At 36.5% G+C, this 21,015-nt stretch overlaps 1 protein-coding gene across 4 annotated transcripts in view; it reads right to left on the bottom strand.

Moving 5' to 3' along the window:
• The window catches only part of WDR7 (WD repeat domain 7), a 383,251-nt gene that overhangs the window by 231,780 nt on the left and 130,456 nt on the right, over window positions 1-21,015 (bottom strand). For all 4 annotated transcript variants that reach the window (XM_047765569.1, XM_047765544.1, XM_047765560.1 and 1 more), the window contains 2 exons: window positions 19,711-19,829; window positions 17,209-17,332 (listed from right to left, as the gene is read on the bottom strand). In XM_047765569.1, coding sequence (XP_047621525.1) covers window positions 17,209-17,332; window positions 19,711-19,829 — 243 coding nt within the window. The remainder of the gene's footprint in view (window positions 1-17,208; window positions 17,333-19,710; window positions 19,830-21,015) is intronic.

Here is a 21,015-nt window from a genome sequence, read left to right as displayed (position 1 = left end):
CCCCCTTGCTGTACAGTGGGAAAATAAAAAAAAATTAAAAATAAATAAATAAATAAAAAGGGGGCCAACGTGTAAAAATGCAGAATGTCAGGTATATACCAAGCATTTTTCTAAGAAGTGTTTTACATATTAATACTTCATTAAGTGTTATATGAAACATATGTACAACTATACTATGAATATTTTAGTGCTTTCAGTTCTTTTATAACTTCCACAGCACCTGAAATAGGGCCAGCAATGCTATAATAATTTTTTGAGGATTTGTAATAAGTATTAAAAAAAAAATCACAGATTTGATGAATAAAAAAGTAGAACCAAGGTATGTGACATAAAGAACAAAAATATGTGATCTCAATTAATGTTTAAGATATTATCATCTGGTTCCATTTATCCTTCTTATTTATTTACATTGCATAAAGAGAGATCCTACATTTAAATAAAATTATAATGGATTTATATAGTTCAAACTACTCTAACCTTAAAAAAAGTTTTAATATTGCCTTCTGAATACATGTCTTGGACATTAAGTCCCTGGCATTTCCACATCACTGTGATTATCTTCCAGCTATTGACATGTCACTGCCCTTGGCCCTGCTGGGCACTCCCATAGTTTTGTACAATCTCTGCAATAGCTCTTTCCACACTTTTCTAGTGCTCATTTGATTAGCTGCCTTCCTAATGACAAAGACAATAAGCTCCATGAAGACAGGGACCACAGCTGTCTTAGGCATCATTGTATTCCCCAAGGCGCACAGCTATGTTTATTTAGCACTTAATAAATAGCTGCTAAGGAGTTCCCATTGTGGCTCAGGGGGTTAAGAACCCAACATAGTGTCCATGAGGATACAGGCCTCGTTCAGTGAGTTAAGGATCCAGCACTGTTGCAAGCTGCAGCATATATTGCAGATGCAGTTCGGATTCCACGATGCTATGGCTGTGGCATAGGCCTGAAGCTGCATCTCTGATTCAGCCTCTAGTCTGGAATTTCCATATGCCACGGGGTGGCTGTAGAAAGGAAAAAAAATTTTAAAAAGCTGCTGAATGAGGGAGGGAAAGAAGGAAGAAGATCAAAAATAGGCTGTGATATAAAGACTGATGAACGGAGTTCCCGTCGTGGTGCAGTGGTTAACGAATCCGACTAGGAACCATGAGGTTGCGGGTTCGGTCCCTGCCCTTGCTCAGTGGGTTAACGATCCGGCGTTGCCGTGAGCTGTGGTGTAGGTTGCAGACGCGGCTCGGATCCTGCGTTGCTGTGGCTCTGGCATAGGCCGGTGGCTACAGCTCCGATTCAACCCCTAGCCTGGGAACCTCCATATGCCGTGGGAGCAGCCCAAGAAATAGCAACAACAACAACAACAAAAAAAAGACTGATGAAGACAGCTTCTTAAAGTTTTTTTTTAATCTTTTATTATATAAATATGCAGAACATTTATAAAGGAAGTTTCAGCATATGTCTATGTATGGTATCTATTTTATGCACTCTTATTAATAAGGTACATATTAAGAAAACTTTTTCTTAAAAGAAACAGAAAATACTATGTGCAAAAGAAAACTAGATGATTTAATTTTATAAAAATATCATTGAAAAATTTATCTACTCAACCGATAGATCATCCTCAATCATGTAAGTGTACACATATAATCTCATAAATGTAACTGGAGAGAAGGCAGCAAATTTACTAATTACTGTAGTCCAGAGTTTCTTAACTTCATCATTACTGATGATACTTTGTGTTGGATACACCACTAGATGCCAGTATCATAGCCTCTCCCGGTTGGAATAAACAAAAATGGCTCCAGGTGTTGCCAAATGTGAGGGTGAGGAGGAGACACAATTGCTCTGGATTAAGAAGCACTGCTCTAGTGCAATGATTCTCAAATTCCCAGTGGAAACCTCCAACTCAGGTGAAGCGAGATGAGAATTTTATCCAAAGGGATTCTATCAACATCCACCTGCCCTCCCCCACCCTATAATCACTATTATTGATAGAAATGTGCTGTTCCACACCAGGGCTGATTGAGATGCTTTCTCCACACAGTGATTATTATCTTGTTATGATTAAATTTTCTACTAGCAAAATAAAATTGGAGTTCCTGCTGTGGTGCAAAGGGATCGGTGGCGTCTCTGCAGCACCAGGACACAAGTTTGATCCCTGGCCTGGCACAGTGGGTTAAAGGATTTGGCATTGCCACAGCTGTGGAGTAGGTCACAATGGTGGCTCAGATCTGATCCCTGACACAGGAACTCCATATACTGCAGGCTGGCCGAAAAAGAAAAATAGATCAAATCAAATCATTATTATCTTTTGACAATAAAATGCTTTTAACAAAAGAAATACTATAGTCTTTAATCCATTAATAAATCATCAATCATCATATAATAGATCATAGAAACACTTCCAAAATTAGCATATAGTTCCCTAGGAGAGTTATATACAAGAAAAGTGATGGCAGTGACAAAAAGTGGTAGAAAAAAATAGAAAAAAAAGAGAACAGACATGATGATGATAGGTTTGAAGTAGCTACAAACATGCAAGTGGAGAGGGAGACCACTGAATTAAATGGGATATCTTTTTTTTAATATCTAGAATCTAGAACAATGTCATACTACTCTAAGTATGTATACAATACAATTCGGTCAAATGATTTAATGTTGCTTTATGTTGTAGCTGGCATATTTTGAGACAGATTGATAGAAGTTTATTATGCTGAATCCATAAGTTAGGATTGTTTCTTTGGGAGTAGGGAAAATCTATTATTCTAATGAAGAGATATAATACCTTGAGAATGATTACCAACAAGGTAAAGAAACGAAATTAAAATATTTTAATGGGAGTTCCCGTCGTGGTGCAGTGGTTAACGAATCTGACTAGGAACCATAAGGTTGCAGGTTCGGTCCCTGCCCTTGCTCAGTGGGTTAAGGATCCGGCGTTGCCGTGAGCTGTGGTGTAGGTTGCAGACGCGGCTCGGATTCCGCGTTGCTGTGGCTCTGGCATAGGCCGGTTGCTACAGCTCTGATTCAAGCCCTAGCCTGGGAACCTCCATATCCCGCGGGGAGAGGCCCAAAGAAATGGCAAAAAAAAAAATATTTTAATGAATTTAGTCTTCAATTAGAATTAACTGCTTCTTCTCCTTTTTCTGTGTATCCTATTTATATCAGTTGTATGTCAATATTTTAAAAACTGTATGGAACTAATCAAATACCAATCAGAGAATGAATCCCTAAATTTTCCATTTATCTCCAATAAACTACTAGATGATGATTGTTCTCTACTGCATATGAGATTCCATTATTAAGGTTCAAACAAAAGGAAAGGTCTTCAATCCTTAAGGTATAATCACAGTTTGATTTCTTTCCTCTATAATTGAAAAATAAGAACACAAACAAAATAAAACAAACAAACAAACAAAAAACCACTTCAAATTAATTTAAGAACTATCGGAGAGGAGTTCCCGTCATGGCTTGGCGGCAAATTAACTTGACTGGTATCCATGAGGACATGGGTTTGATCCCTGGCCTCGCTCGGTGGGTTAAGGATTTGGCATTGCTGTGAGCTGTGGTGTGGGTTGCAGACAAGGCTCAGATCTTGCAGTGCTGTGGCTGTGGTGTAAGCCAGCAGCTACAGCTCTGATTTGGCCCCTAGTCTGGGAACCTCCATATGCCCTTTTTTTAGGCCCTAAAAAACAGACAAAAAGACCAAAAGAAAAAGAACACCACAGGAGAAAATGTGGAGATGATCTTGATTTTGATCTTCTTATCTTTCCTTTTACTTTCCTTCCATTTCATGCATTACTTTGTAGATCACTCATTAATACATTTTAATCTAACACAGCTAAGGAAAGTATAAAAATACTTCTCACATTGCAAGGATTTAGTAACTCTTTAATTTTTTTCTTCTTTTGTATTAAACATAATTACTGAGACAAAGCTATCCTCCTGCAAACTTGATGAAAGATGACAAATTAGATGATCCTATCTCATTTTTTTAATTGTAAAACACTATTAATTTTAGTGAAATTTAAATTTTAGAAATAATAGCATACTTCAAGTAAAATCCCACCACACTACCAATGTAGAAATCTTTCTCTACAAGCTAAGTTTTTGTTGAGTTTTCTAAAAAGGATGAATTTAAAATCCACAGTCTTGTACAAACATAATCAGTAGTACCTGTGATTCAAGGTACTCCATGTTTAAATGAAAAATAAGTAGGTTTACTTCCTCAACGTCATGAGACCACTTGAGCAGGGAGAAGGGAGAGTGAGATGGTGAAATAAATCTTCAAATGCAGATGGAAAAGACAGATATTCTTCCAGAAGTCCCTTCATAATCTGAGGAAGAGACTCCACTCCCAATGGCACTATGGGCATAGGGATCCTATAATTCCCACCAACCGGGAGAACCATGGGAGGCAGATTATACCTGCTTAGAAGATATACCAATATATCACATATCCTATAATCTTTTTGATTCTGGTTATAAATATACACAATGAGTGAGCCATATGGTATAGTTTGAATTGCAAACTAAAAAATTTTACTTTTGAAATAAAAAACCTCATTATTATACAATAAAATCTTATTTATAGTCACAGTCCCTATTTAACATTATGTTGGAGGTAATAGCTAATACGATTGTGTAGCAGAAAGCAGTCAGAGGTTTAGTAGTTGAAACAGAAGTGTTACCTCTGTTACAGTGTTACACCGTCTCTATGTCAAATGATATGATTGTGTCTATCTGAAAAACCCCAGATATCAATGAAAAAACTTCTAAAAATCAGTAAGAAATTTTTATAAGTACCAGGTTATATAACTAACAAAATCAATAGCAATCAATAGCATTCATATATATAAACAAAAACCAGTTGAATGTTACAATGGAAGAACAATAAAATTAAGTACTAAAATTACTAATTTGGAGTAACAACTCCAAAACTATGTAATGAAAATTTTAAGTCTCCTAAGCAACAAAAAAAGTAAACCAGAATAAAAGACCTTCTATATTCTTGGATATAAATCCAATTTTATTAAAAATCAGGAGTTCCCGTCGTGGCGCAGTGGTTAATGAATCCGACTAGAAACCATGAGGTTGCGGGTTCGGTCCCTGCCCTTGCTCAGTGGGTTAACGATCCGGCGTTGCCGTGAGCTGTGGTGTAGGTTGCAGACGCGGCTCGGATCCTGCGTTGCTGTGGCTCTGACGTAGGCTGGCGGCCACAGCTCCGATTAGACCCCTAGCCTGGGAACCTCCCTATGCCGCGGGAGCGGCCCAAGAAATAGCAACAGCAACAACAACAACTACAACAACAACAACAAAAAAAATCAGTTCTCCCTAAGTTCATTTATAAATGAAATCCCATAGAAAATGCCATCAGGGAGTTCCCTTCGTTGCCCAGCAGAAATGAATCCAACTAGGAACCATGAGGTTGTGGGTTCAATCCCTGGCCTCGCTCAATGGGTTAAGGATCCGGCGTTGCCATGAGCTGTGGCATAGGTCATAGATGCAGCTCAGATCCCACATTGCTGTGGCTGTGGCACAGGTCGGCAGCTGTAGCTCCGATTCAACCCCTAGCCTGGGAACCTCCATATGCCATGGGTACAGCCTTAAAAAAGTAAAAAAAAAAAAAAAGAAAAAAAGAAGAAGAAAATGCCATCAGGTTTTTTCCCCTCTTAGAGCTAAACTACTTGGTTGTAAAGTTCAGCCAGAACAGCTAGGAGAAGCCTCAAAAAGAGGGGCTTAAACAGAATTAGTATAAATGTTAAAATAAGAATTAACTACTGGCCAATGGAACAGAATAGAAAATAGATAAAAATACATATAGAAACTTAATATATATACTAAGTGCTCTGGAGATAAACAACCATACGGAAAAAAAATAATATCCATTCTTTACACACCTAAGCAGGAACATTTCCAATTGTCATGAAAGGAAAAAACATGGAAATGATAGAAAGTATGGGGAATTCCAACAGCAAAAGAAATCTCTACCATTTCGACACTAAATCCTGAAACTATAAGAAAAGGGTCAATAAAATGGGTTTTGAGGGGAAAGAAACACTATAAGCAAAGTAAAAAAGAAAAATAGCAAACCAGGAAATATTTAAACTGTATAATCATAAAGGTTTAATCCAACAACCCCATATAAAGTGAGCCAGAGGTATGAACCATTTACTTTAAAAGAAATACAAAAGACACCTACTTATAAAAAGATGCTAAATTTATTCTTATCAAGAAAAACACAAAATAGGACAACACTGACATTTCATTTCTCACCTATGAGAGTCACAAAATTCTAAAAGCATGACAGTATACTCTTTTGGAAATGATGCAGAGAAACAGGCCCTCAAACACAATGTTGTTGAGAAGGCAAAATGGCATGAACCCTATGGCAAAGAACTTAGCAATATCTAACAAAAGATTAGACATACATTTATCCTTGGACTCTGCAATCTCACCTCTTGGAATATATCCAAGATACACTATCAAAATTGAAGAGAAATATGCACAAGTCTATTTACTTCAGCTCTACCCATAATATCGGAAACTGGAAACAACACAAATGTCCATCTGTCCATCAGTTGGAAACCTGTTGAATAAAACATGGTCTACCCACAAAATGGAACACTACACAACCAATTTAAAAAATGGGGAGCAGACAAAATGCAGAGTATTTCAGACAATATACTTAAAGCTCCTACTCTGCCAGCAGTCCACTAGATATAAGCTACTATAAAGCTCTATAGAGAACACAGCCATTTGCTGGAGAAGTAGAACACATCCTCAGGTGGCCATACAGAACTGTAAGAGTTATATAGAAACTGATAATCGTTCTGCATGATAACAAAATTTAGGAAGTTCTGTCCGTTTATCAAGGGAGAGTTTGTAACTCTGCACTGTATCATTGCGTGTGGGAGAAAGTGGGGGAGAATCACTAGTTAGAGCAAGAAGCATTTGGGGAACAGATGGTTAACTAGTTTTCAATTGCACTACATAGAATCTCAGAAGACAAAAGAAGAACATGAGGGTTTGAATGCAGACATAATGATTTTTCTCTCTCTCTCACACACAAAGATTTAAACTACCTCAAGAAACTATTTAATATTTTTTAATCTGTTTTATATATTGGGACTCTGGTTAAGAGTTCGCACATGAGTTCACTACCTAAAGGGTTTTAAAAAAGCACAGATTGGTTCATTCCTCTCCTTTTACATATAAAGAAACTGTGAAATAGATAAGGAAATGCAGAAGCTTAGCAGCCTCTCTGGGGTAACAGCTAGCACATGGTGCCAGACCTTCAGATACCCCTCTTTCCACTGGACTTTCCAACCAATAATCTGGTTCAGTCAATTCACTGCTTATGCATCATTGGAAAAAGCCTTTATTGTATTTTTCTCCCTAATTAATGTTATCTGATTGAGAAACTACAAATCGAATGAGGAGAGAGAGTAATGTTTAGGAGAATCACCTCTTGAAACTCATCCCCCCCACCCCGCCCCCATCTTCTCACTCTACCTTTTGAGAATCACTATGCTCGACTCTTTTCTCCACAGGAATGGACAGTGATAAAATGGAATGAGAAAGGCTTCTAGTCCCAGGTGCCCATCCAACTTCAATATGGGAAAAACTTGGGATTGTCTCAGAATCCTGATCATACCTTAATATATGCTGCACCCAAGACAATGCGGTCACTTTCAATTCTATGTTATGCAAAGCACCATGCCACTTTAAGACTATAAATGACCAATCCTCTACCCATCACCCAGCCTCAAAGATTTCTAGTTTAGTTCCTCTGATTTAGATATTATTTGTTTCGAACAGTCACTTTGGGGGGGGGGGGTGAGGGGTAGGAAGCAAAAGTCAAAACAAAACAAAACAAAACAAAACCTGAGTAAGATCTGCTAGCCATCCCTCAGAAGATTAAAGTAAGTCTTCTTTACTTCATGCCTAAGACAGAAAACTGCCTCCAAAATAAGCTAAATTTATGTTTCTGTATCCATAAGCTATGCCAGTATTTGTTTAATAATGTTTATTAGAGGGATGTAATGTCATTGTATTTCTTAAAATCAGTGGGAATATTTGATTATTAAGACCCATCCTTCCTCTTCCATTTCCACTCCCCAAAGCTGAGTATTCTTTAGTCCAAGTACATTTCAAATGTAAGCCTGTCTCATCGTCTTTTTCTAGTAAAATGTAAAGTCCTTTCATAAGGATCGCAAAAAAGAACTGTGATTACAGCACTGACATTAACTGTAGAAAACAATTTTTAAAAACAAAAAGGCAATAAAATAGGTGTTTGTGGTTGTTTTCATCTCCAAATCAAGCAAGAAAAATCTTTTCAAGTGATGAGTAAGTTTTATAGAACAAACACAGAAAATATGTACAGAAAAATTACAAAAATACTAAGTACTGTTACAGATGACTGGATTGGCATTTAACAGGCTGAAAGAAACCAGATCAATCTCAATCTTGCTGGGGTCAATTCGGGTGCTCAAACCAATAAAACAAATTTTTTTCTTTATGTTTGTGTACTAGAAGTGCTAAAATATTAACCAAGTCTGCAAATGTCATGCACAAGGAAACCATTTATAAATATTAAAACACATCTAAAATACTTATTTGTTTCAAAATCTGTTTAAAAAATAGATAGTGGATGTAATAAATTGCTAGGACAATAATACTAAAGAAAAATGAAATACAAAATATAATTATTCCCCCAAAAAAGCAGGGAGCAGGGAGGAGAATGAATTAGGAAAAAATATTTTAGCATAATTTGATCATTTTAATCTCAGAATTTATAAACAACACTGGAAAAAAAACCTACCATTTGCTGTTATAATATAAATATTACAAGTAAAATAGGTTCATATACTTTTCTTATAATAACTTTAAATGACTGTTTTTCTTCCAAACTCTAAGATCTATTCTGTCACATGCAGATCATAACACGGCTTTGAACTAAAATATTAAAATGATGCAATTATATATGAGCCAGTCAATATAAAGTGATAATAAAATTAGAATTATGGTATAAAACTATAAATGTCTAACTTCCCATCAAAATTGGACTTAAAGCATGTTAAACAGGACTCTTAGTATCTGTCCTAAAATAATCTGCACTAGAATAAAAGATTTATATTCAAAAGCTTACTAGGCGCTTGTTCTACTACAAAGACATGTTCCAGTATTCACGTGCAGTGTTTTGTAAAGTACTTTATTTCCATTAGCATTATACATTTTTGTTCTTCAGCAAATCAGCAAGAGACTAATGGCACAAATCAATATCATACTCTTCATAGCAACCAATATTAGGTCATTTGTTATAGCAAAGGCCACTAGATCCTCAGCTAACGGTATACCAGGCATTTTAATTTGAACACCATTTTTTTTAAAACAGTGTGTCACAGGTTGAATGACTTTTTCTTTTATAAGTATTCTGAATGGGTTGAAGTACCTTCAGCTTCTTCAAGCAGGTGGGAAGTGTACAAACACCCCTGTGGAAGCCAGCCATGCCTCCTAGGGGCCTTGCCACCAACTACAATTCTACCAGAGTTAATTTCTGCATCAAGGCGGGGAGAGAATGGAAGATTTGTGAAAGAGGAAAAGGAGGGAGCATGGGAAAATAACTAAAATTATTTCAAAGCCTTTCCACTCCAGAAGCTTTTCCACGGGAGCCAATTGATAACCAGTGTTCCCTGAGTGGAATGAGAAGAAGCAGGCAAGGAGCCCTACACTTGATGGGAGCCCCTCAATTCCTCACTCTTCAACAAGGAACAAGTGCTACCCTCCTTGCTTTGTTTCACGAGGTAGAAAACTCTCGGGGTTCCTGATGATGACCTGAAGCCAGACTGCTGGCCATACTGCTATTGTACCTCTTCCGCAGAGGACTCACGCTTAAGCCCACCCAGTTCCTAACCTCCAGCTTTACTTAGTAACAGAGTTTTCTATTTATTATTCAGAAGTCAAGTCTACATTACCAGTCGATCCAGAAAGGCTTTCATTTTTAATTTACCACTTACATGTTAATTTCCAAAACTTGCTAAAAGGATATAGGAAAATTACAGAAATACTTAATATCACTTCAAAAAACTCGAGGCACATGAAACTAAAGGATGTTTCCTTAGACAGCTGTGACCAATCAAGAAGAAATTTCACTGGTATTGTATTAGGTTGATAGCCACATATAGAGAAGTAGAACCGTTTAATGCTGTTAAAATATATAATCGGTCTAAAGTGCTTAAAATTAAGCTCAATAGCTCTGGTACACTGGAAGAAAAAAAGAGGAACAAATCCCTTAGGTCCCAACAAAACATTGCAAACAGACACATTACAACTACAGTATGCTTCACGTAATACAGTTTGTCTTAAGACAAACCCTTTCTGCCTCACAATACAGAAATTCCCACAGAACATCAAGTGCTTTTTGTGTACACCACTTAGTCATAATTTAATGCTTTCCCTTTCTAATAACAATGTACAGCCATTTCCAACTGGCTGTGTGAACACCGTAAAACAACTGTTAGAGAGCCTTCTAATGAAACCTCATGCTTTAATTTCAGCTCTTTCACAGAACAGGCATTAATTACAAAGGGGTCTTTTTAAAATTACCAGCTCTTCATGACCAACCGAATGATTTTTCCCTTTCTCTCCTCAGTTTTAATTAGAATATTTTTCCCCACAAGATACATACAATCCGAAAGCACCAAAGACCTGAGAAAGTAGTCAAGTAAGCAGAAAGTGAGGCGCTAACAGGGACCCCATGAAGAGCTTATGCTAAAGCGTGGGGATCTTTTTTTTTTTCCCCCCTCAGGGAGAACCTGGTCTTAGCCAATTTACTCTTATTTTAAATTTAACCAAAATAAGTTTGGTGACTGGCTTTCTGGACAACTCAGAACATAGAAATGGTACATTAGAAATCAGGGTAGGAGCTACTAGGAGTGAGACAAAACAGCCCAACAGCCATAAAAATTGGTAATAATCACTAGGCAATCAGAAGAGGAAAAAGAAAAAAATCATTTAAAAAAAAGAGAATACGAAATGCAAGTGGCATAGCAATCTGAGTACTTTTATATTTCAGATAAACAAGTCCACTCTCTTCAATAAACAAATGGTTTATTCAGCTTGGGCCAAAACAACAACTCTGGCTACTGAGGATGTTCAATAAGCCAGAGTCATTCTGAAATATTTCAACACAAAGGGTTAAATTTCTTTTTTTAGAATCTTGAGCATCCAGTGATTTTTAAACCCTCAGTTACCTGGAAAATCGACCCCAAGAAGACTGTCAGAACTCCAAATAACTGAGGCATATATAAAAAAGAAGTAAGGAATGCTGTGTAATTTAAGGCCTTTTAGGAAGAGGGGAAAAGTGGGGGGATTCACTTAAATCATATTTATCAAACCCCTTCCTATCTTTTCCGCAATCCTCTCCCCACCAGCAAATCCTGAAAATATCTGCCTACCAAAGAATGCGCTAATATTTAAATTATTTTTACTAGCTACAATAGAGTTTTCCACTACCTCTATAATATATAATTCCATCTTACCTTCTTGTATATTGTTGGTCCATCCACATTTGTGCTCAGAATGACCACTACTTTATAATCATCAGAAAAGTGACTTCAATTCCGGGTTAAAATAGATACTATAGTGTGGCTTGTTGAAAGTCAAACCCAAAACATTTACTAGGAGTGTCTTTCACTGAACAAAGAAATCCTATTCTGTTTCCAAGGGGGATAAAAAGACAAGGCTAACCCTGGACCTTAACACAAAAGGAAGCTAAAAAGGCAGGGACTCGATAAGAACAAAGGATTGTTCTTTCTGATGACATCAATACATATTAAACACGATGTTACACATCCTTTTATCAATATCTGAGGTGATAAATTTGCAAATTAATACTACACTGGCCATAACTGCATAAAATTACAATAGCACCCTCTTTAGAAAAGATTTTGATTTATATAATGGTAGTAACTTTTATGTGTTTAATGTTTCTGAAATTAAAGGAGATGAGCCTCTGTGAACAAGCAGAACACAAGGTACAAGAAATAATTACGCTTGTGACCTCATGCCCTATAAGGTCACTGCATCACAGGCCAAAGGAAATCAGGAACCATCAGCATTTACCTCAGAGTAGTCACTGCCCAGAATGAAGGGCAAGTGTGGGTGTATTTCATAAACTAGCAGGTGCTTGACCTCATAAAAAAGTCAATTATCAAAATGCTACATGTAGAAAGTCACAAGTAAAAAATATATAAAACTGGGTTCTACAAAATAGCTTCCCTTCAAAATAAATCTGAGATAACATAATATTTTCTTCACCCACATCATAATGCAATAGTTTCACAAAAGAACATTAATCCATCCTTAGTAAGAATAATCAATTTTCTAAAAATATTTTGGAACATAAAAGTGAGTATAAATACATGCTGAAGAGTGAACTCAGAAAATATCTACAATATTTATTTTAGTCACTGTCACAAGACTCTATGCATATTTATAATTCCAGTCCTGCTACCGGAATAAGAATCACAATGTACTTGTCCTTAAATTTTCTATCAGAACTTAGGCATCAAAAGTTTACATCCTGTCTGCATTTTTAAGGGATAAAATGTTCCCTAACAGGTTAAAGAACAGAGTTCCATTATCAGAAACAAAATTCTCATGTCACTCAATTAGGACTTGGTTTTTATAAAAACTTGTGGACGTGATTTTCAGTTAAGGCAGAATGTTGCTCCTTTTGCCTCTCCAGTAATTTCTGGACCACCAGAATCCCTGGGCAATATAAATTAAAGTGAATGCTGAGACAGTGACATAAAGGAGAACAAAATGATAGAAACCAATATGGGGAAGGGAAGGGACAGCCAATCAACATTCACTACGTGTATTATGTACTGTGTGTGCTATACCCTCTATAAAAAATTTCTACTTTAATGCTCTCAACAATCCTCAGAAAAGTAACTGGCTTCTGACCCACTGCTTTCCTTAAGCTCTCAGACAAACCTATGTAAGGCTCTTATTGCATAATGTACCTAAGTAAAATTCTAGAAGGTCTCGTCAATAATGACCGGTCAGTTGACTTGAAATGTCACCTTAGCTCAGCTCAATCGCCTACTGACTCTGAACTCAGGGACAGTAACTACCCACCTTAAGTTACTACCCTCAGACTCCAGATCTCAAAGAGGAAGAGCTATCACAATCCATCAGTCCAGTATGGCTTTCTACTCTTCAGGTAAAAGCATTTTCTCGGTTTTAGACAAATATCTAAAAAAGGAACCCTTAGACCAAGCTTAGTCATAACTTGGGCTCTGCCAGTATTACTTTCACAATTAATGTGTATTTTTTATGCTTACATGATTAAATTATAAGAAAATATCTAATGTATGGTGTATTTACCAGATGTATTACTTAATATTTTACCTATTATAGTGACTAAAAAGATTATATGCTAGGAAGAGGTTTTAAGTTTCTAAAAGAATGCTTTCACTTGCCACAATAATCATCTCCTCAAACACTAACAACAATGGTAGGAGCAATTTCACTACAAGCACGTTTATGGCAGGTGTGGGCTGTCCACCAGCTGGCTCCATAACCTTTTGATCCCTTCGGACAGCAAATCTGTTCAACAGCCCTATGTGGTCATTCCTCATTTGTTGTACGCTTTCTTCTCCTTTCACACATTCAGCATCCCTACTCCTTTAGCTTGACATCTTTTTATTAAAACAGAAAGCTCTCAGTAAAGCAAACTAAAACTAATTTTACACTCACTCAGTGTAAAAGTTCCCAGAATACATTAATATATTACAGCAAGAGTTGTTAGTGTGAGACATTCTAGTTACAAGTAGAATGCATATTTGTGGGGTTTTTTTTGCTAAAAATACAATTTTACAGTACATGATAAGATTAAAATTTTAAGTAAGCCAGCATTCAGTTAATTTATGAAGTGCTCTAGGATATTATTACTAAATACCAAAGACTTGACTTTACATAAATGGAAAAGATTAAATCTGACCTAGGAACAACCTAGTTTGTGCTTATTTAAACACTGCCGAGAACTATTCTCTTCCATCTAGTAAAAAAAATAAAAAGGCATTCATCCCCACTGCTAACAGCACCTCTCTTCTCAAACTGAATATAACACTGTACTAAGAATGTGTGTCAAGAATATAACACTGTACTAATCTTTCATGTTTTCCTTTGACCTTTATATTCAATCTATAATTAAGGCTTAGAATTGTCTTTTAGACTTACCCTATCTACATTTAGGTCTGGATCCCATATCTCTTTCGTTAATAGCCTCCCATCTACTTGTTCATCTTAGTCCATCTCCCACTCTACACTAGTCCATTCTTCATACAGTGGTCTCAAAAACAATTTCTCAGTATCTCCTAATTTCCATAGTGTTCTCCTTTTAAAAGAATCTCTAGTGGTTTACTATTTAGTTTCACCTTCTATCTGCTCAGAGTTTGTCCTTAATTTGAGGATCTTTTATTCAATAAGGTTTACGATGAGCTAATTCTATTTTCTGAACTATTACGAACTTAACAGCCACGAGTTACTGAACAAAGGGCACTGTGCCAGACTAGTCAAAACTTAGAAGCAGAGCTTTTTTCATCCTAATTTTTTTTAATAGTCTACAAAAATTCTAAATTTAAAATATTTAAATATTATTTAAAATTATTTAAATATTTAAATAAGAACTTCAAGCCTAATACCTTACATACAGAGTCCATCTGTCTAAAGACTCCAATGTTTAACTTAACTTCCTTTTACTAAAATAAAAAATTTCCCAGTAACCAAATGAAAACCAATATTCTCTCAGTAAATAGTCTGTTATTTAAACAGAGTAAAGAATTTTAGGTAGCCCACGGGATCCAGGGGCAAAGGCTTCTTGTCTGTCCACCTGCATCTCTCACAAGTGTCCTATCTTAATAAATCTATTTCTTGCCCTAAAAAAAAAATTTTTTTTTGTCTTTTTGCTATTTCTTTGGCCCGCTCCCCATGGCATATAGAGGTTCCCAGGCTAGGCGTCGAATCGGAGCTGTAGTCACTGGCCTACGCCAGAGCCACAGCAACGCGGGATCCGAGCCGCGTCTGCAACCTACACCACAGCTCACGGCAACGCCGGATCGTTAACCCACTGAGCAAGGCCAGGGACTGAACCCGCAACCTCATGGTTCCTAGTCGGATTCGTTAACCACTGCGCCACGACGGGAACTCCAAAAAAAATTTTTTTTAACTGGAGTTATTAATGTGTGATGTTTCAGTTGTATATGGAATACATATTTACATTTCTATAGATTATAAGTATATTTATTGTAACAAATATATACAGTTTATATATACATATACAGCTTAGGTACTGTTCCATGTGCTTAACAAAGATTCACTCGTTCATGCAAAATAACCCTTTAAAAACCTTACAATCACCTTCACTTAATCTGAAACAAAACTGAGGCTAAAAAGGTTAAGTGTTCAAGGTCACATACTGAATTAAACAACCACTATAGTCACCACTGGCAAATAGCTGGGAGAGTTATACCAGTTATAACAATTTTAATCCCTTCAAATCTTTTCATTTTTCCATCTTATACAATTGTGTATCTCTATCTTGACATGTATAATGAGTATCTCATTATCAAGAATAAGTGGTCATAACAAAGGGTCTTTCAAAATAAATGCACCTAAAGCCCAAGACAAATTGTCATGGCAAAAAAGTTTTGTTAAAGTTTCATTGATACAAGGAGATCCTGCTGAATAGCATTGAGAACTTTGTCTAGATACTCATGTTGCAACAGAAGAAAGGGTGGGGGAAAAAATATAATTGTAATGTATACATGTAAGGATAACCTGACCCCACTGCTGTACAGTGGGAAAATAAAAAATAAATAAATAAAAAATAATAATAAAAAAATTAAAAAATAAAAAAAAAGACAAAAATAAATAAATAAAGTTCATTAATCATACAAAAAAAAAGTTTCATTGAGACTTTATCTTTAAAAAAAAAAGGTGGGGGGCTGATTTATTTTGTCTTATACTCAATAAAACAGGTTAAAATTTTAATTCTGAATTCCTCTTTAGGAGAATAAAGAATGAATCAAATGATTCATACATTTGGGAATGAAGCATACTTTTTCTAAAAAACAAATTATGATAGCATAATAAACTTCTACAATGCACCTTTTTTGGGGGGTCTTTTGCCTTTCCTAGGGCCACTCCCATGGCATATGGAGGTTCCCAGGCTAGGGGTCTAATCAGAGCTGTAGCTGCTGGCCTATGCCAGAGGCATAGCAACACAGGATCCAAGCTGCATCTGCGACCTACATGACAGCTCATGGCGATGCCGGATCCTTAACCCACTGAGCAAGGCCAGGGATCAAACCGCAACATCATGGTTCCTAGTCAGATTCATTAACCACTGAGCCATGACGGGAGCTCCCTGAAACTGTACTCTTTAGAAAAAAGATCCTTCAGGAGTTTCCATCCTGGCACTGCGGAAATGAATCTGAAGAGGAACCATGAGGTGGCGTGCTGAATCCCTTGCCTCACTCAGTGGATTAAGGATCCAGCATTGCCATGAGCTGTGGTGTAGGTCATAGACAGGGCTCAGATTTGGCGTGGCTGTGACGTAGGCCAGCAGCTACAGCTCCAATTAGACCCCTAGCCTGGGAACCTCCACATGCCACTGGTGTGGCTCTAAAAAGACAAAAGACCAAAAAAAAAAAAAAAAAGAAAGATCTTTCAATCAAAATCCTTGCTGATTTTCCCTTTTTCAATAGTACATTGGTCTAAGCCTACCAGATAGTTCTTAAGGATTCACAATTCCAGCTTCCACTTGGAAAGGATCTGCTTATATTTGCACTTGGATCATCAGATCAATATCTAAAAAGTTGGAACCCACAATCATAACACTGAAATAGACACAGGCAGATGCTAATATTAAATAGGGTAGAATTATTGATTGAGGATTAACTTTATAAGGCATCTGTCCATTAGTGAATGTTTTGATATTTAAGTAACTTTTTGCCTTTTCTTTTTTAAACCAAACTCCAAACCATAGGGACTCAGAAAAAGAATGAGCTGAATTTGAGGATCCCCTGTTGCATTTTAAAGTATGATTCACTCTTGCTGATAGACAGTAGCAAGCACAACTATGAGTTTTCGTACTTCCCTGCACATGCATGAGAAGCTCTATAAAAAAGCAGGAGTGCTCTTACGTGATATGACGTGGTCCATGTACTGAGGTAAGTAAGGAGCCCAGGCATCAATGGCCTCCTTCCTTCCCGCCTGCTCAATTCTTCTCAGTTCTGCCAAAAGCAGGGCCTGTGCAGCTTCTCGGACCTAAGACCACAGATCCAGATGCCAAAAAAGGAAGCAGACCAGTGGGTGACATGTTTAAGCACTAGTAAGTTCATAATGAAAGAAAGCTAGAAAATATACAAACCGCATTTATTTACATAAGGAAAACTACTCACCAAACAATGAATTAAGAACTAAAGTGGAATAAATTAGATGCAAGCAAATCAAAGATATTTCAATTAATGGTCTCACTGAAAAATACTTTAACATTAATAGAATAATGTTTGACTATATAATCAGCTTTGGGTTTAAAACTTCATTTTCTAAAACTTTTAAAATATTCTTGCACTTTAATTTAGCATTTTCAATATTTTATTTCCATATAAGTATTTCTGTTTTAAAAAATCACTTCAATTACTAAATATTTCCTTTTAGCCTGAAGAAATTTAACCTTATCTAGTATATTTCTTTATATTATAATGCTAAATTTGTACTGCTTATATAAACATACATATATCAATCCATGCAATTCATGTGGACATGCTAAAACATGCTTAAACAATTTGTTTTCAACAAGTAAGCAAATGTACTCCTTTGTAATGGCATTAGTTCCATAAAGAAAACTATTTTTCAAAAATAGTTACATAATCTCGGAGTTCCCGTTGTGGCTCAGTGGTTAACGAATCCAACTAAGAACCATGAGGTTGTGGGTTCGATCCCTGGTCTTGCTCAGTGGGTTGAGGATCCGGCGTTACCGTGAGCTGTGGTGTGGGTTGCAGATGCGGCTTGGATCCTGCATTGCTATGGCTGTGATGTAGGCCTGGTGGCTGCAGCTCCGATTAGACCCCTAGCCTGGGAACCTCCATATACCATGGGAGTGGCCCTAGAAAAGGCAAAAAAAGGCAAAAAAAAAAAAATTTTACATAATCTCAGCTCTTCTTTCAATGTGACACACACTTTTCATTTTGCAGTTTTAGTTTAGTTTTGTATTATTTTGGCCCAAGTGCCACAGGCATGGATTCTAAAAAGCCAGTCAATGTCAAGTTATGTACCAATTAATTTATTAACTATTTATAACTGAAAAGATAACTCAGTAGTGTCTGATAACAGTTCAAATAAAAATTGTTTTTAATTATAACTGACTTTTTTTTTGGCTGCACCTATGGCATGTGGAAGTTTCCAGGCCAGGGATAAAAACCTGCACCACAGCAGAGACGGGAGCCACTGCTGTGACAACGCCAGATCCTTAACCCACTGAGACACATGGGAACTCCTTAATTATAACTGACTTTTGAAGTGAATTCAAACCTCGTTCAAATGTAAAACCATGAAAATTTCAGTATGTTACAATTCCACTTGGAAATGAGTGAAGGGAATCAAGGGAAAATACAAAAGTGTTATTTAAATTTGGTAAATTAAAAATACTGAGGAGTTCTCACTGTGGTGCAGTGGGTTAAGAATCCAACTATAGCAGCCTGGGTCACAGCTGTGTTCAGGTTTGATCCCTGGCCTGGGAACTTTCAAATGCTGCAGGTATGGCCATAAAATTTTTTTAAAAATTAAGTAAAAAAATAAAAACCCTGAATGATATAAATTGCTTTAGCTATATAGGTCAAATGCTAAAATAAGAAAAATCTGCATAAAACATTTCCAAGTTCCTGGTGATACTATGCTCCAAGTAATTTCTAATACAGCATAAATCCATTAACACAAAAGAATAGCTACCATTTACTGAGCTCCTACCATGTGTCAGACTCTGTACTTTGTTTTACTTGCATTATCTTATTTGATTCTGAGAGCAATCCCATGAGGAATATATTATTATCCCCACGTTACACGTGAGTTTCAAACAGGTTAAGTAAATCGCCTAGGGTCACAAAGTTAATAATTGGCAGAACTTATATTTAAACCGAGGTCTCATCTAATTCCGAAGACCTTCCCCTTCAATTATAATGCCACCTTCCAATGGACTATGGTTATTCACTTAGCATTTGATTGATATGATAATACCTGAATGTGTGATTTAGGGGCAAGTGGCTGGTATATAAGTGCATGTATGTGTATGATCTGTATAGAAATCAATACTTAAGAAACTGTTCCATAAAGCATATAAAACTTTTTATCGAATACTCATTGGATTTTTTAAAAATGTAAATAAACATGCAAGTTGAAACATTACTGTTTAGTATAAAACTGAAAAAACACTGGATTCATATTTTCTATCATATAATAAACATATCTGCAACCTATGTCACACCTTGCAGCAACATAGGATCCTTAATCCACTGTGTGAGACCAGGGATTGAACCAGCATCCTCACAGACACTAGTCGGGTTCTTAACCCACTGAGCCACAACAAGAACTCCCTCCAACGTGTTTTTAATGTTTTTGTTTTTCTATCCATTTCACCCTGATATTACCTCCAAGCATCGATCCTGCCATCTCCGAGCCAGCATCTCCAGAAGTGGAGGCCTAAATTTGTCCAATCCCAGTAGATCAGGCAGCATAACACAATGCATAGCAGCCAACTGACTCCATCCTGTCATAAGGTAATATATTAAAAAACTTTTAAACACTTTGGCATTCCTTAATTCATACACTTTTCTGTATGTAAGCATACCAAAAACAAACAAAAAGGGCAGACCTACAAAATTATGTTATAAATTATTTTAATTTATTGTTAGATATTTTGTACAAAGACATATCAAATGCATTTCATCTCCAAATAATTTAATTGGGGCTTATAAGAACTCTCAAATTCTTAAATAAAAACAAATTTCCACATAAAATATATACTAATTCTGTAAGAAAAAAATACATTTTAAATAGTCCCTCTAAAATAAGATACTTATTCAGGGTTAGGAAAGCTTGAAAATAAACACACACTAGAGCTATAGACTTGAACCTTCTGTCAGTTAAGAGGGCATGCACACAGATAGCCAAAGATAGGTTCATGTCACTTAAGATCTGGCTATCTGGCCATCATATCAGTCAACAGAGGCATCTCCCCTTCTCTTCAGAGGGTCTTTAATTAAGGTACTTACTGATCCCTTTTCCTATAAAAGGAATCAGAAGTATAGTTACAACTGTAACTAAAATAAATACACTAACACCAATTTTGAGAGGAAAAAGTGAATTCCTACATTCCACAAACTAAGAACTTAATCTAAAATTCATAAAATTTTAAGTATCATTAACTCTAATCTATGAGAATAAAAGTTATTTTTTCCAAAATTCTAACCCACAATATGGAACTTAATTATATAAAGACAACAAACAGTGTAAACCAAAAAAAAAAAAAGTGTAAACCACTGCAATATTTAAAAGTACTAGTATCAAAGTAACAATACCCAGACATTCTCAAATAGTCATTTTAATCCCATTTTAAAGGTGTCTGTTAAAAGGTGAATTATCTGTGACCACAGAATTTTAGCAAATCAGTGTTTTGAAATAATCTAAGCTGTAGTATTCTAAAACAACAACATGGAGTTCCCGTCGTGGCGCAGTGGTTAACGAATCCGACTAGGAACCATGAGGTTGCGGGTTCGGTCCCTGCCCTTGCTCAGTGGGTTAACCATCCGGCGTTGCCGTGAGCTGTGGTGTAGGTTGCAGACGCGGCTCAGATCCCGCGTTGCTGTGGCTCTGGCGTAGGCCGGTGGCTATAGCTCCAACTGGACCCCTAGCCTGGGAACCTCCATATGCCGCGGGAGTGGCCCAAAGAAATA

This window comes from Phacochoerus africanus, chromosome 2, assembly GCF_016906955.1.
Source record: "Phacochoerus africanus isolate WHEZ1 chromosome 2, ROS_Pafr_v1, whole genome shotgun sequence".
NCBI classification, from domain to species: Eukaryota; Metazoa; Chordata; class Mammalia; order Artiodactyla; family Suidae; genus Phacochoerus; species Phacochoerus africanus.
Note: the sequence above shows the minus strand (reverse complement) of the source record. Positions and strands in the feature narration are given on the sequence as shown.